The sequence below is a fragment of the Labrus mixtus genome, chromosome 23, assembly GCF_963584025.1.
Source record: "Labrus mixtus chromosome 23, fLabMix1.1, whole genome shotgun sequence".
In the NCBI taxonomy this organism is placed as follows: Eukaryota; Metazoa; Chordata; class Actinopteri; order Labriformes; family Labridae; genus Labrus; species Labrus mixtus.
In genome coordinates this window covers 16,979,868-16,995,679 of record NC_083634.1, presented here as the reverse complement: position 1 = coordinate 16,995,679, position 15,812 = coordinate 16,979,868, and the positions used below count along the sequence as shown (strand labels likewise).

The 15,812-nt window shown below is 39.4% G+C and overlaps 3 protein-coding genes across 3 annotated transcripts; all 3 read right to left on the bottom strand.

The window, feature by feature from the left end:
• Positions 1-39: 39 nt before the first annotated feature.
• Positions 40-2,933, bottom strand: LOC132958430 (complement C1q-like protein 4). The gene is made up of 3 exons (XM_061031254.1): positions 2,537-2,933; positions 2,258-2,386; positions 40-397 (listed from the first exon to the last, which is right to left on the bottom strand). The coding sequence occupies exons 1-3, from the start codon at positions 2,769-2,771 to the stop codon at positions 120-122; spliced, it is 642 nt and encodes a 213-aa protein (XP_060887237.1). The 5' UTR covers positions 2,772-2,933; the 3' UTR covers positions 40-119.
• Positions 2,934-6,563: 3,630 nt separating this feature from the next.
• Positions 6,564-9,563, bottom strand: LOC132958426 (cerebellin-2-like). Its single transcript, XM_061031250.1, has 3 exons — positions 8,580-9,563; positions 8,203-8,334; positions 6,564-7,457 (listed from the first exon to the last, which is right to left on the bottom strand). Exons 1-3 carry the CDS (start codon positions 8,827-8,829, stop codon positions 7,177-7,179), a joined length of 663 nt encoding a protein of 220 aa, XP_060887233.1. The 5' UTR covers positions 8,830-9,563; the 3' UTR covers positions 6,564-7,176.
• Positions 9,564-12,211: 2,648 nt separating this feature from the next.
• On the bottom strand, positions 12,212-15,070 carry LOC132958427 (cerebellin-2-like). The gene is made up of 3 exons (XM_061031251.1): positions 14,409-15,070; positions 14,032-14,163; positions 12,212-13,286 (listed from the first exon to the last, which is right to left on the bottom strand). Exons 1-3 carry the CDS (start codon positions 14,656-14,658, stop codon positions 13,006-13,008), a joined length of 663 nt encoding a protein of 220 aa, XP_060887234.1. The 5' UTR covers positions 14,659-15,070; the 3' UTR covers positions 12,212-13,005.
• Between the last annotated feature and the right edge of the window lie 742 nt (positions 15,071-15,812).

Sequence of the window (15,812 nt, the reverse complement as noted above, 5' to 3'; positions counted from 1 at the left end):
GTATGTGACATAAAAAAAAACCACGACATGACACTGGCATTAACCAAACTTTAAAGTTACAGGATTTATTTTCGGATGATTTCATTCATCCTAAAGAAACAGCTGCTTCTTATCTGTTCTCACATGTGGACCAGAAAACCACTGAAGGTTGTGTGGTATAAAGAGCCCCACACGTATGAGCGTGCATTCAGACGCACATAGACTTGGTCTCCTTGATTCAGCTGCAGGAACACGGCGTTTCCTCCGTTATGAGCCGTCTCGTTGACAGCTTTGTGATTCTGCGTTCTCACCATGCGCTGGCTGTTCTTGTAGAGGTACAGCTCGGTGCCGAACCTTCCTCCAGCGTGGTGGAAGATGGTGAAGTAATAAACTCCAGCATAAGGTGCAGCGAAGACACCTGTAAGAAAAAGAACATGTTGGCTTCGTTCTTTTTATCATTTGTAAAATAATTTGTGCATTATCAGATTCTGGGCGCCCCCCAGGGATGTGTTCTCTCCCCACTGCTGTTCTCTCTCTACACCAACGACTGCACATCAGGGGACCCTTCTGTGAAACTCCTGAAGTTTGCAGACGAAACCACCGTTATCGGTCTCATCCACGACGGTGACGAGTCTGCTTACAGACGGGAGGTGGACCAGATGGCCCCCTGGTATGGAAAGCCGATTGAAGATTTAATAGATATCCTTGATATCAAAGCTCAGTTTCCTGTACTAATGAAGTCTTTGGCCACACTAGTTTACTAGTAGAACGTTGAAAGACTTACTAGTAAACTAGTAGAAGGCAAAAAGTATGGTTGCCCTGAAGTGCAAAACACAACAACAAATAAGAAAACACAACGACAAATCACAAAACACAACGACAAATCACAAAACACAACCACAAATCAAAAAACACAACCACAAATCAAAAAACAACGACAAATCAAAAAACAACGACAAATCGCAAAACACAACCACAAATCAAAACACAACCACAAATCAAAAAAGACAACCACAAATCAAAAAACACAACCACAAATCAAAAAACACAACCACAAATCAAAAAACAACCACAAATCAAAAACCACAACCACAAATTACAAAACACAACAACAAATAAGAAAACACAATGATATTAACTTTAACCGGAAAATTTTCAGGTTTGGTAACTGGAATTCTTGCAAGCACAAAATATTTTAGTCTGTGTGAACTGATATCACTATTTACACTAGGCCTACATGTAGAACATCTAGTAGACCGTTTCCTTGTATAGTATGCCATGTTAACAGCAGATACTGTGCATTAATGCTACAGAAGTCACAAGCTAAATAATTCACAACAAATCACACAATTGACATCTGTACACACCAGTATTTTACCCTCATAAAGGTATTTGTTTTATTTATTGAAAACCAACATATGTTGCTGGAAAAAAATGCAGAATGCATCATATTTGTTAGTAAATAAAACGTCATAGCGTTGTTGTGTTTTCTTATTTGTTGATGTGTTTTCTTATTTGTTGATGTGTTTTCTTATTTGTTGATGTGTTTTCTTATTTGTTGTTGTGTTTTGTAATTTGTGGTTGTGTTTTGTAATTTGTTGTTGTGTTTTGTAATTTGTTGTTGTGTTTTTCGATTTGTTGTTGTGTTTTCTTATTTGTGGTTGTGTTTTGTAATTTGTTGTTGTGTTTTCTTATTTGTGGTTGTGTTTTGTAATTTGTTGTTGTGTTTTCTTATTTGTTGTTGTGTTTTGCACTTCAGGGCCACCGTAACTATCAGTTACATAATGACATATTCACCATCAATCTCATCTCAGCATTTTTGCACTACTCACCATTGCACTATTGTCTTATTTAGCCTTGTATATATTATTCTTTGCTTATTATGTTTATATTTAATGTTACACTTTTGCACATTTAGAGCACAGTTCACGGAAGACAAATTCCTTGTGTGTACGCATACATGGCCAATAAAGCTGATTCTGAATCTAATTCTGAAGAAAAGATTTGATTAAGTTTTTCATTAGCGCAACCCACATACTCAGCTCTGCTGCTTATCCCATGAATGCATGTTCCTTACAAATGTGGAACCATTTAAAAGGGAAATAAACAGGCTTTCCAATGGTATAAGATTCAATGCCAACTCTTTTAATATTTGAAGCACTTTTAATTGCCTTGTTGTTGAAATGTGCTATAAACTTGCCTTGCCTTCATTGATATGTTGTGTAAACCGTCTCATGAATTCAGATTCAACAGCAAAAAAGTAGGAGTTGAGTGTTACCTGTGGCTGCATTGTAGGCGTTGCCGATGTTTGTGATCACTGTTCTGTAGATTAAAGTTGTGTCTGTGTTGAAGGGTCCAACGTCTCCATTTCCTCCTATCGCTGCACTGAAGATCACCTTGGTTGTCACTGTTTCAATGTTTCACAACAATATTAATGAATGGCTGGATCTGTCAGTATCCATTGTATTCTTGTTACAGCGTTTAAAGGTCTGCAGAAACCATGCATGCATGTATACTTCAATTAATCGTGTCAAGTGAAACAGTACAATTCACTTACCTTTGCTCCTCAGATCAGAAATCTGGGTTTCACTGTTCTGCAGTCGGATTACGCTGACCTTCAGCCCTGCTTCACTTTCCTGCAGCCTGCTTTCCAAAGATTTGATTTTTTCTGACATGGCACCAACCTCTTTCATGAGGTTACAAATATCAGGAGAGCATGACTGTGTTTCAAGTGCATTGCCACCCTCATCAGCCAAAGACAAGCCACAGAACAGCAAAAGAAACCAGAGCATGTTGGATAAAAATCTTCAAGTTAGTTAAAAGAAAACGAGTCTCTCCGTTATCTACCCCTGACTGATTCGATCCCCCTGGCTGCTGGACTGATATTTATTTGTGACCTGTCAATTTCTAACACCCCCTTTGAATCAAGGTTGATTATGCAATAAGAAAACAATATTATCTCCATTTACTGGCAATCAGATAACCTTTGATATCCCACAGAAATGTCAATAAAATGTTCCTAAGTTCATCACAGAGCTCACTTCTGAGCTATGAGAAGAGACATGTGATTTAAGAGGATTGAATGCTAATCGACCAAGAACTAAACTTACAGAACAATCTTTATTCTTAACTATGAAACTATTGGTTTGATGCATAAATACAAGTTGATTGTACAATTCAGGCAAGCAGACAATAACTTTTTCACCAGGCCAAAATGGGAAAAATTGCCTCCAAACCTCTTTAATGCATGTCCTACTGAAGATACAGTGCTTTCATCAGAAGTGGAGGATGTATTCTGTTATGCTACACGCACATAGTCTGAAATACACACATGCACAAACAGGATGATCCTATGGACATGCTCTAATGGAGAGATGTCAGGGTGGGGAACTCCTGGGCTGGTGGTGGTGGTGGTGGGGTCGATGAGTTGCTCAGGGGATACTCATCAGTCCTCAGGAAGTGAACTGGCATCTCTCTCCATCTACCGGACCATTTCCTAGTCTTGGTCTGAACCGAATCAGTTAATCTTTGATATCCCAGAGAAATGTCAATAAAATGTTCTTAAGTTCATCACGGAGCTCACCTTCACTATGAGAAGAGTCATGTGATTTCAGGGCAGTGAAAGCAAATTGACCAAATTGATCTTTTGCACAGATGTTTCACGTGGCCTTCAAAGTTCAGGTGAGGGTCCATTTTGATGCCATGATTGGTTGGAGAAAAGGGGGATGTCTTGGCCAGAAAAGATAATGCTGGTTATGGGAAATGACCTGATCTGGTGTGTGAATTATGAAACTATTGGTTTGGTGCATAAATATATGTTTATTGTACAATTCAGGCAAGCAGACAATAACTTCCTGGCTGGTTTTTAATGTTGTTTAATGAGAACGTGTTAATTTCTAACATCCATTTGACACGTATTATCTTAACTCGTAATACAACAACAAGCAGTAACGGCATGAGAATACATTCAGAGGAATCAGTTGGATGATGACAATTATTATATCTAGAATGGTTTTTATGCTGATTAGATCTCTGAAGAGCAGCTGTCCATGCCGTGCTTTGGTTCTGTGCACTTCCTGTCAGCACCTGTGCGTCCGATCGGACTCGGGAGGTTTAAGTGTCCCTGCTCAGTTGGTTTGTATGTCTCCAGAGAGTCGACACCATCAGTTGGCTTACTATGTTTTCTTTTTAAATGAAATTCTCAGTTGTGTGTGTGTTTTGAAAACATGTTTTTCTTTATGCCATTGGTGGCACTTTCCATCACCCCTCTGTTCATTGACCTCTACTTCTCTCTTTGTTTTGGCTCAAATTCATGTCTGCCTATCGTTTCTGACAGAATCAGGGCTGTATTCTTTGGCCACCTGGCTTATAAATATATGACTGTCCTGATTACTAAGTTCATTCAAAATTCACATGACCAAGACTTCTGTCGCATGACATCTTAAATGTATTTAAACACCTGTTGTGTCTCTGGCAATGATGTCCTCATATAATATTTTAAAACTAACAAATCTAACAACTCAGCCACCAGCGCCCTAGGAAGGGTCATGTCACAGAAGATACAGTAGTTTACGTATGTAAAGCGTCCACTGGGTTTCTTGAAAGACGCTATATAAATCAAAGCCAGTGTTTCCCCTACCATTATATTAGGGGGCGGCCCGCCCCCCCACCCCCCAAAGTGTTTGTGTCGCCGTGTCCCCCCATCCCCCCAACGCTGTAAACCTAGGGGAAACACTGAAAGCTATTATTATTATTAGTAGTAGTAGTAGTTGAATAAAAGTCATGTCGAATGAATTACATGTTTATACTTACCTCGAGGTAATACATGCCCATGTTTAATTTAAGTGTTATTTGAATTGCCTGTAAAGTTACAAAGTTTGCTAACTGTGCTGCTCTCTGCAAGAGGAGGATAGTTTGATGTCCGTGCTTCAAAATAGAAGCATCTTAATATTTGTAATATTTATTAAAGAGACATGTAACTTACCTTTATTTATACACATATTAAAACCTAATACATGACTGTATAGTGTTTTGTATGTTACTATAGAGGTAAGATGAAGCATTCAGATTTGTGTTCCTTTAGTATCTTCATTACAAGGACGCCTCAGAGCCAGATTCATTAACACAATCACAAACACACTCCAAGCATAAAAAAACCTTTCAGATTTTATTCTTTTCAATTTCTGCGGCACTAATAGAATTAGTTTAAACAAATAACTACACTGCAAACACTCGTACTTGCAAAACTGTCACAGTGATGTTGTTGTTGTTGTTGTGTTGTATTGCTTTAATTGATACTGTGTGTAAACCGTGTCATGAATATTCAACAGCAAAAATCTATTGAACAGAGTATTAGCTGTGGCTACATTGTAGGCGTTGCTGATGTTTGTGATCACTGTTCTGTTGACTAAAGTTGTGTCTGTGTTGTACGGTCCAACGGCTCCATTTCCATCTATCCCTGCACTGAAGATCACCTTGGTTCTCTCTGTTCAATCAAAGTATTACAACAATATTAATTGAATAATGGATGGATGGATCTTTCAGTATCCAGTGCAAATCATGGGTTAGGGTTGGGGGTTCAATTTGGAGGAATTGTTTTATTTAAAATTCACCTTACCTTTGCTCTTCAGATCAAGAATCTGGTGTTCACTGTCATTTAGCCTGGTTTCACCAATTTTCAGCCTGGCTTCACTGACCTCTAGCCTGGATTCCCTGTCCTGCAGCCTGGTTTCAGTCATCTTCAGCCTGGTTTCAGTCATCTTCAGCCTGGTTTCAGTCATCTTCAGCATGGTTTCAATCATCTTCAGCCTGGTTTCAATCATCTTCAGCCCGGTTTCACTGTCCTGCAGCCTGGTTTCCATAACTTTGAGTTTGTCTGCCATGGATCCGAACTCTCTCAGACGATCACACATATCAGGAAAGCATGAACGTGTTTCAACAACATTCTCACCAACCTCGGCTGAAGTCAAGCCACACAACAGCAATAAAACCCACAAACAAGTAGAATTCATTGCGAAGTTGATTCAAGACGAGGTCACCTTAACTCTGTCTGACGTGCTCTGTCAATGTGATTATATATATTTTAATGATGACCAGTTAATGTTTAACAACCAGTCTTACACGTAGCTCTCTTATGTCATTATCAGGGACCGTGTTATCACATGTTACATAAGTGAAGCCAATAGTAGCAAAAAAAAAATGATATTACAGTCAATGGAATTTTTTTGTCTTTGTTGTGCAATGCAGAGATATTCATCTCACCAGGAAAGTTTAATCTTGTCTTTAGTATGTTTATTGTTTAATTCAAGCATCATTTCAATAAAATGACAATTATTTCAAGAAAGAAAGTCAGGTATGATAGGAGGAGTAACAAGGCAATAAATGAAGGGCAGACCACATTCAGAGAGAGTAAATTCATATTTTATCAAATTCAGATGGAATCATTGTATTGTAAGTAGCAAAATGACATCGCAGATTTTCATATCAGGAAGTTAAAGGAGCAATAGGTAACTTTGACACCTAGTGTTTAAAATGGGTACTACAGTCCAAATTCAAAACATTGAATAGAGCTGTCTCGCCCCGCTCCCTCCTCCTTAGAGTCAAGGCATACGCAGGTTGCCATATTCTGGACACAGTAGCTTCAGTGTTTAGGTGCAGCTCTGCATCGGTCTTGAAACCTTTCTGCATTCTAACCTCAAAACAGAAACAGACTATTACGCACAGAAATCCAAACATACTGGCTGCTGCGTTGTAGACAGAAAAGCCAACACTTCAACTTAGCATGTTTCTTTAATGTCTGATCATATAGTAAGGTCATTTTATGATTTAATTCAGTAAATATCTTACAGATGGGACCTTTAAAAAAGAATGAATCAAATTTTTTATTTTTTGACATTTTTAAGTTTATGACTTGAGTCTGTTTTTGTTTTTCAAATGACCTTAAAGAAATGATGAGATGAGATGAGATCTTGTAAATGACTGTTGGACCATCCTGCGTTTTGATTCGCAAAACCTGAGTCATGTCAACTCTACAACCAACCAATGTGATTGGGCAAGCAATTTCTGATTTCATTAACTTTTAATTAATTAATTAAATGAAGCTAATCTCAAAATCAGAATTTATATTTGATAATTAATAGATCATTTATAGATAATGGTAATAGACACATTTAAGTAGGACAATTAGAGTATTGATTCTCACATTTGAGTGATCAAAGAACCACTAAAAGTCGTAAAACCGCCGTTTCCCCAAACATGTGAATTTTTAAACAGGCGCACATACACCTGGTCTCCTCGCTGTAGATGAAGATACCCTGCGTTTCCTCCATTATCAGTTCTGTTGGTCACTGTATCTTCATCATAGGTAGAGAGTGTCGCCTCAGAGTTCTTGTAGAGATGCAGAGATGTCCTATGTTTCCATCCAGCATGAAAAAAGATGGTGAAGTAATAAACACCTGCAACAGGTGCAGTGAAGATACCTGTGGGGATCACAGAAAATTAGAGCCTCACATGGTTGGACATAAAGCTCAGATCCATAAACAGAAACACACACTAAGGTCGAACTGGGACTAAAAAAAGAACATTTTCTGCCAAGTCTTGTCCCGAATTACTAGTACATAATCCAACCGTAACTTGCAGTCCCCTCTCGTGGACCTCAGCGTACATTCAAACAGGAAGACTTGTTATATCCTCTCACACATTCATTCGTTATTCTTCATTCAACATTGACACTCCCTCTCTCCCCCTGCTCTGGTTATCAGCTGATTGGGCGCGCCGTTTACACTTCAAGTTATAAACCAACCAGATTCTGCCATGACCTCCGCCGACCAATCATTTTGTCTGCTGTCATATTTTAAAAATCGCCGTCAGTTTGTCGTTCCAGTTTGATTGCTGCGACTCTCCTCCACCCCAGTCACCTCCTTCCCATCTATCTAAACAGTGTTCATGACATTCAATGTCCACTCCTCATCACATCCTGCATACTTCCATCACCACCACCAGTGTCTAGACTCCATCCAGCTGCTGGCCTCACTACCCCTTCGAGAACATGAAGTCATCATGTCGGATGCTCATCATCAAAGAAATTGCACATTTATGTTTTCCTAAACTGGTAAACACATTAATTATCACTTTGAATTAGGTCTCATCCAAATGAAATAAGGGTATGGTGCAAGAGCAACAACAAAACAAAAAAAACATTTCAGGTAAGTGAGTGAGTGTTACCTGTGGCTGCATTGTAGGCGTTTCCAATGTTTGTAATCACTGTTTTGTAGATTAAAGTTGTGTCTGTGGTGAAAGGTCCAATGTGTTTTTTTCCTTCTCCTACCGCTGTACTGAAGATCACCTTGGTTCCCTCTGTTTCAAACAAAATATTACAATGATACCAACTTGTACAAGATTAATCAAATCCTCTTGTAAAAATGACATCATCCATTATTTCTATGTTGATAAAGTGATTAAAAGACTCCAGAAACCATGTTAGTTAGGACCTGTCTGTGTGGAGACACAGAGGGCCTGATTCACTAAGAAAAGATTATGGCCACTGATAGCAGCATTATTTGCACAATTTAAACAGAATTTCCAATTAAACCTCACTTTACCTTTGTTCTTCAGTTCCAGAATTTGACTTTCACTGTTCTGCAGCCTGGTTTCACTGTCCTGCAGCCTGGTTTCACTGTCCTGCAGCCTGGTTTCACTTTCCCGCAGCCTGGTTTCCAAAGATTTGATTTTTTCTGACATGGCACCAACCTCTTTCAGGAGATTACACATGTCAGGAAAGCATGTGTCAGGATCATTGGCACCCTCCTCAGCCAAAGACAAGCCACAGAACAGCAAAAGAAACCAGAGCATGTTGGATAAAAAATCTTCAAGTTAGTTAAAAGAAAACGAGTCTCTCCGTTATCTACCCCTGACTGATTCGATCCCCCTGGCTGCTGGACTGATATTTATTTGTGACCTGTCAATTTCTAACACCCCCTTTGAATCAAGGCTGATTATGCAATAAGAAAACAATATTAACTCCATTTACTGGCAATCAGATAACCTTTGATATCCCACAGAAATGTCAATAAAATGTTCCTAATTTCATCATGGAGCTCACTTCTCAGCTATGAGAAGAGACATGTGATTTAAGAGGATTGAACACTAATCGACCAAGAACTAAACTTACAGAACAATCTTTATTCTTAACTATGAAACTATTGGTTTGGTGCATAAATACAAGTTGATTGTACAATTCAGGCAAGCAGACAATAACTTTTTCACCAGGCCAAAATGGGAAAAATAGCCTCCAAACCTCTTTAATGCATGTCCTACTGAAGATACAGTGCTTTCATCAGAAGTGGAGGATGTATTCTGTTATGCTACACGCACATAGTCTGAAATACACACATGCACAAACAGGATGATCCTATGGACATGCTCTAATGGAGAGATGTAAGGGTGGGGAGCTCCTGGGCTGGTGGTGGTGGTGGTGGGGTCGATGAGTTGCTCAGGGGAAACTCATCAGTCCTCAGGAAGTGAACTGGCATCTCTCTCCATCTACCGGACCATTTCCTAGTCTTGGTCTGAACCGAATCAGTTAATCTTTGATATCCCAGAGAAATGTCAATAAAATGTTCCTAAGTTCATCACGGAGCTCACCTTCACTATGAGAAGAGTCATGTGATTTCAGGGCAGTGAAAGCAAATTGACCAAATTGATCTTTTGCACAGATGTTTCACGTGGCCTTCAAAGTTCAGGTGAGGGTCCATTTTGATGCCATGATTGGTTGGAGAAAAGGGGGATGTCTTGGCCAGAAAAGGTAATGTTGGTTATGGGAAATGACCTGATCTGGTGTGTGAATTACGAAACTATTGGTTTGGTGCATAAATACATGTTTATTGTACAATTCAGGCAAGCAGACAATAACTTCCTGGCTGGTTTTTAATGTTGTTTAATGAGAACGTGTTAATTTCTAACATCCATTTGACACGTATTATCTTAACTCGTAATACAACAACAAGCAGTAACGGCATGAGAATACATTCAGAGGAATCAGTTGGATGATGACAATTATTATATCTAGAATGGTTTTTATGCTGATTAGATCTCTGAAGAGCAGCTGTCCATGCCGTGCTTTGGTTCTGTGCACTTCCTGTCAGCACCTGTGCGTCCGATCGGACTCGGGAGGTTTAAGTGTCCCTGCTCAGTTGGTTTGTATGTCTCCAGAGAGTCGACACCATCAGTTGGCTTACTATGTTTTCTTTTTAAATGAAATTCTCAGTTGTGTGTGTGTGTTGAAAACATGTTTTTCTTTATGCCATTGGTGGCACTTTCCATCACCCCTCTGTTCATTGACCTCTACTTCTCTCTTTGTTTTGGCTCAAATTCATGTCTGCCTATCGTTTCTGACAGAATCAGGGCTGTATTCTTTGGCCACCTGGCTTATAAATATATGACTGTCCTGATTACTAAGTTCATTCAAAATTCACATGACCAAGACTTTTGTCACATGACATCTTAAATGTATTTAAACACCTGTTGTGTCTCTGGCAATGATGTCCTCATATAATATTTTAAAACTAACAAATCTAACAACTCAGCCACCAGCGCCCTAGGAAGGGTCATGTCACAGAAGATACAGTAGTTTACGTATGTAAAGCGTCCATTGGGTTTCTTGAAAGACGCTATATAAATCAAAGCCAGTGTTTCCCCTACCATTATATTAGGGGGCGGCCCGCCCCCCCACCCCCCAAAGTGTTTGTGTCGCCGTGTCCCCCCATCCCCCCAACGCTGTAAACCTAGGGGAAACACTGAAAGCTATTATTATTAGTAGTAGTAGTAGTTGAATAAAAGTCATGTCGAATGAATTACATGTTTATACTTACCTCGAGGTAATACATGCCCATGTTTAATTTGATTCATTAACACAATCACAAACACACTCCAAGCATAAAAAAACCTTTCAGATTTTATTCTTTTCAATTTCTGCGGCACTAATAGAATTAGTTTAAACAAATAACTACACTGCAAACACTCGTACTTGCAAAACTGTCACAGTGATGTTGTTGTTGTTGTTGTGTTGTATTGCTTTAATTGATACTGTGTGTAAACCGTGTCATGAATATTCAACAGCAAAAATCTATTGAACAGAGTGTTAGCTGTGGCTACATTGTAGGCGTTGCTGATGTTTGTGATCACTGTTCTGTTGACTAAAGTTGTGTCTGTGTTGTACGGTCCAACGGCTCCATTTCCATCTATCGCTGCACTGAAGATCACCTTGGTTCTCTCTGTTCAATCAAAGTATTGCAACAATATTAATTGAATAATGGCTGGATGGATCAGGTAAAATTCACCTTACCTTTGCTCTTCAGATCAAGAATCTGGTGTTCACTGTCCTGCAGCCTGGTTTCACCAATTTTCAGCCTGGCTTCACTGACCTCTAGCCTGGATTCACTGTCCTGCAGCCTGGTTTCAGTCATCTTCAGCCTGGTTTCAGTCATCTTCAGCCTGGTTTCAGTCATCTTCAGCGCGCTTTCACTGTCCTGCAGCCTGCTTTCACTGTCCTGCAGCCTGGTTTCAGTCATCTTCAGCCTGGTTTCAATCATCTTCAGCCTGGTTTCAATCATCTTCAGCCTGGTTTCAGTCATCTTCAGCCGGGTTTCACTGTCCTGCAGCCTGCTTTCACTGTCCTGCAGCCTGGTTTCCATAACTTTGAGTTTGTCTGCCATGGATCCGAACTCTCTCAGACGATCACACATATCAGGAAAGCATGAACGTGTTTCAACAACATTCTCACCAACCTCGGCTGAAGTCAAGCCACACAACAGCAATAAAACCCACAAACAAGTAGAATTCATTGCGAAGTTGATTCAAGACGAGGTCACCTTAACTCTGTCTGACGTGCTCTATCAATGTGATTGTATATATTTTAATGATGACCAGTTAATGTTTAACAACCAGTCTTACACGTAGCTCTCTTATGTCATTATCAGGGACCGTGTTATCACACGTTATATAAGTGAAGCCAATAGTAGCAAAAAAAAAATGATATTACAGTCAATGGAATTTTTTTGTCTTTGTTGTGCAATGCAGAGATATTCATCTCACCAGGAAAGTTTAATCTTGTCTTTAGTATGTTTATTGTTTAATTCAAGCATCATTTCAATAAAATGACAATTATTTCAAGAAAGAAAGTCAGGTATGATAGGAGGAGTAACAAGGCAATAAATGAAGGGCAGACCACATTCAGAGAGAGTAAATTCATATTTTATCAAATTCAGATGGAATCATTGTATTGTAAGTAGCAAAATGACATCGCAGATTTTCATATCAGGAAGTTAAAGGAGCAATAGGTAACTTTGACACCTAGTGTTTAAAATGGGTACTACAGTCCAAATTCAAAACATTGAATAGAGCTGTCTCGCCTCGCTCCCTCCTCCTTAGAGTCAAGGCATACGCAGGTTGCCATATTCTGGACACAGTAGCTTCAGTGTTTAGGTGCAGCTCTGCATCGGTCTTGAAACCTTTCTGCATTCTAACCTCAAAACAGAAACAGACTATTCCGCACAGAAATCCAAACATACTGGCTGCTGCGTTGTAGACAGAAAAGCCAACACTTCAACTTAGCATGTTTCTTTAATGTCTGATCATATAGTAAGGTCATTTTATGATTTAATTCAGTAAATATCTTACAGATGGGACCTTTAAAAAAGAATGAATCAAATTTTTTATTTTTTGACATTTTTAAGTTTATGACTTGAGTCTGTTTTTGTTTTTCAAATGACCTTAAAGAAATGATGAGATGAGATGAGATCTTGTAAATGACTGTTGGACCATCCTGCGTTTTGATTCGCAAAACCTGAGTCATGTCAACTCTACAACCAACCAATGTGATTGGGCAAGCAATTTCTGATTTCATTAACTTTTAATTAATTAATTAAATGAAGCTAATCTCAAAATCAGAATTTCTATTTGATAATTAATAGATCATTTATAGATAATGGTAATAGACACATTTAAGTAGGACAATTAGAGTATTGATTCTCACATTTGAGTGATCAAAGAACCACTAAAAGTCGTAAAACCGCCGTTTCCCCAAACATGTGAATTTTTAAACAGGCGCACATACACCTGGTCTCCTCGCTGTAGATGAAGATACCCTGCGTTTCCTCCATTATCAGTTCTGTTGGTCACTGTATCTTCATCATAGGTAGAGAGTGTCGCCTCAGAGTTCTTGTAGAGATGCAGAGATGTCCTATGTTTCCATCCAGCATGAAAAAAGATGGTGAAGTAATAAACACCTGCAACAGGTGCAGTGAAGATACCTGTGGGGATCACAGAAAATTAGAGCCTCACATGGTTGGACATAAAGCTCAGATCCATAAACAGAATCACACACTAAGGTCGAACTGGGACTAAAAAAAGAACATTTTCTGCCAAGTCTTGTCCCGAATTACTAGTACATAATCCAACCGTAACTTGCAGTCCCCTCTCGTGGACCTCAGCGTACATTCAAACAGGAAGACTTGTTATATCCTCTCACACATTCATTCGTTATTCTTCATTCAACATTGACACTCCCTCTCTCCCCCTGCTCTGGTTATCAGCTGATTGGGCGCGCCGTTTACACTTCAAGTTATAAACCAACCAGATTCTGCCATGACCTCCGCCGACCAATCATTTTGTCTGCTGTCATATTTTAAAAATCGCCGTCAGTTTGTGGTTCCAGTTTGATTGCTGCGACTCTCCTCCACCCCAGTCACCTCCTTCCCATCTATCTAAACAGTGTTCATGACATTCAATGTCCACTCCTCATCACATCCTGCATACTTCCATCACCACCACCAGTGTCTAGACTCCATCCAGCTGCTGGCCTCACTACCCCTTTGAGAACATGAAGTCATCATGTCGGATGCTCATCATCAAAGAAATTCCACATTTATGTTTTCCTAAACTGGTAAACACATTAATTATCACTTTGAATTAGGTCTCACCCAAATTAAATAAGGGTATGGTGCAAGAGCAACAACAAAACAAAAAAAACATTTCAGGTAAGTGAGTGAGTGTTACCTGTGGCTGCATTGTAGGCGTTTCCAATGTTTGTAATCACTGTTTTGTAGATTAAAGTTGTGTCTGTGGTGAAAGGTCCAATGTGTTTTTTTCCTTCTCCTACCGCTGTACTGAAGATCACCTTGGTTCCCTCTGTTTCAAACAAAATATTACAATGATACCAACTTGTACAAGATTAATCAAATCCTCTTGTAAAAATGACATCATCCATTATTTCTATGTTGATAAAGTGATTAAAAGACTCCAGAAACCATGTTAGTTAGGACCTGTCTGTGTGGAGACACAGAGGGCCTGATTCACTAAGAAAAGATTATGGCCACTGATAGCAGCATTATTTGCACAATTTAAACAGAATTTCCAATTAAACCTCACTTTACCTTTGTTCTTCAGTTCCAGAATTTGACTTTCACTGTTCTGCAGCCTGGTTTCACTGTCCTGCAGCCTGGTTTCACTGTCCTGCAGCCTGGTTTCACTTTCCCGCAGCCTGGTTTCCAAAGATTTGATTTTTTCTGACATGGCACCAACCTCTTTCAGGAGATTACACATGTCAGGAAAGCATGTGTCAGGATCATTGGCACCCTCCTCAGCCAAAGACAAGCCACAGAACAGCAAAAGAAACCAGAGCATGTTGGATAAAAAATCTTCAAGTTAGTTAAAAGAAAACGAGTCTCTCCGTTATCTACCCCTGACTGATTCGATCCCCCTGGCTGCTGGACTGATATTTATTTGTGACCTGTCAATTTCTAACACCCCCTTTGAATCAAGGTTGATTATGCAATAAGAAAACAATATTAACTCCATTTACTGGCAATCAGATAACCTTTGATATCCCACAGAAATGTCAATAAAATGTTCCTAAGTTCATCACGGAGCTCACTTCTCAGCTATGAGAAGAGACATGTGATTTAAGAGGATTGAACGCTAATCGACCAAGAACTAAACTTACAGAACAATCTTTATTCTTAACTATGAAACTATTGGTTTGGTGCATAAATACAAGTTGATTGTACAATTCAGGCAAGCAGACAATAACTTTTTCACCAGGCCAAAATGGGAAAAATAGCCTCCAAACCTCTTTAATGCATGTCCTACTGAAGATACAGTGCTTTCATCAGAAGTGGAGGATGTATTCTGTTATGTTATACGCACATAGTCTGAAATACACACATGCACAAACAGGATGATCCTATGGACATGCTCTAATGGAGAGATGTAAGGGTGGGGAACTCCTGGGCTGGTGGTGGTGGTGGTGGTGGGGTCGATGAGTTGCTCAGGGGAAACTCATCAGTCCTCAGGAAGTGAACTGGCATCTCTCTCCATCTACCGGACCATTTCCTAGTCTTGGTCTGAACCGAATCAGTTAATCTTTGATATCCCAGAGAAATGTCAATAAAATGTTCCTAAGTTCATCACGGAGCTCACCTTCACTATGAGAAGAGTCATGTGATTTCAGGGCAGTGAAAGCAAATTGACCAAATTGATCTTTTGCACAGATGTTTCACGTGGCCTTCAAAGTTCAGGTGAGGGTCCATTTTGATGCCATGATTGGTTGGAGAAAAGGGGGATGTCTTGGCCAGAAAAGGTAATGCTGGTTATGGGAAATGACCTGATCTGGTGTGTGAATTATGAAACTATTGGTTTGGTGCATAAATACATGTTTATTGTACAATTCAGGCAAGCAGACAATAACTTCCTGGCTGGTTTTTAATGTTGTTTAATGAGAACGTGTTAATTTCTAACATCCATTTGACACGTATTATCTTAACTCGTAATACAACAAC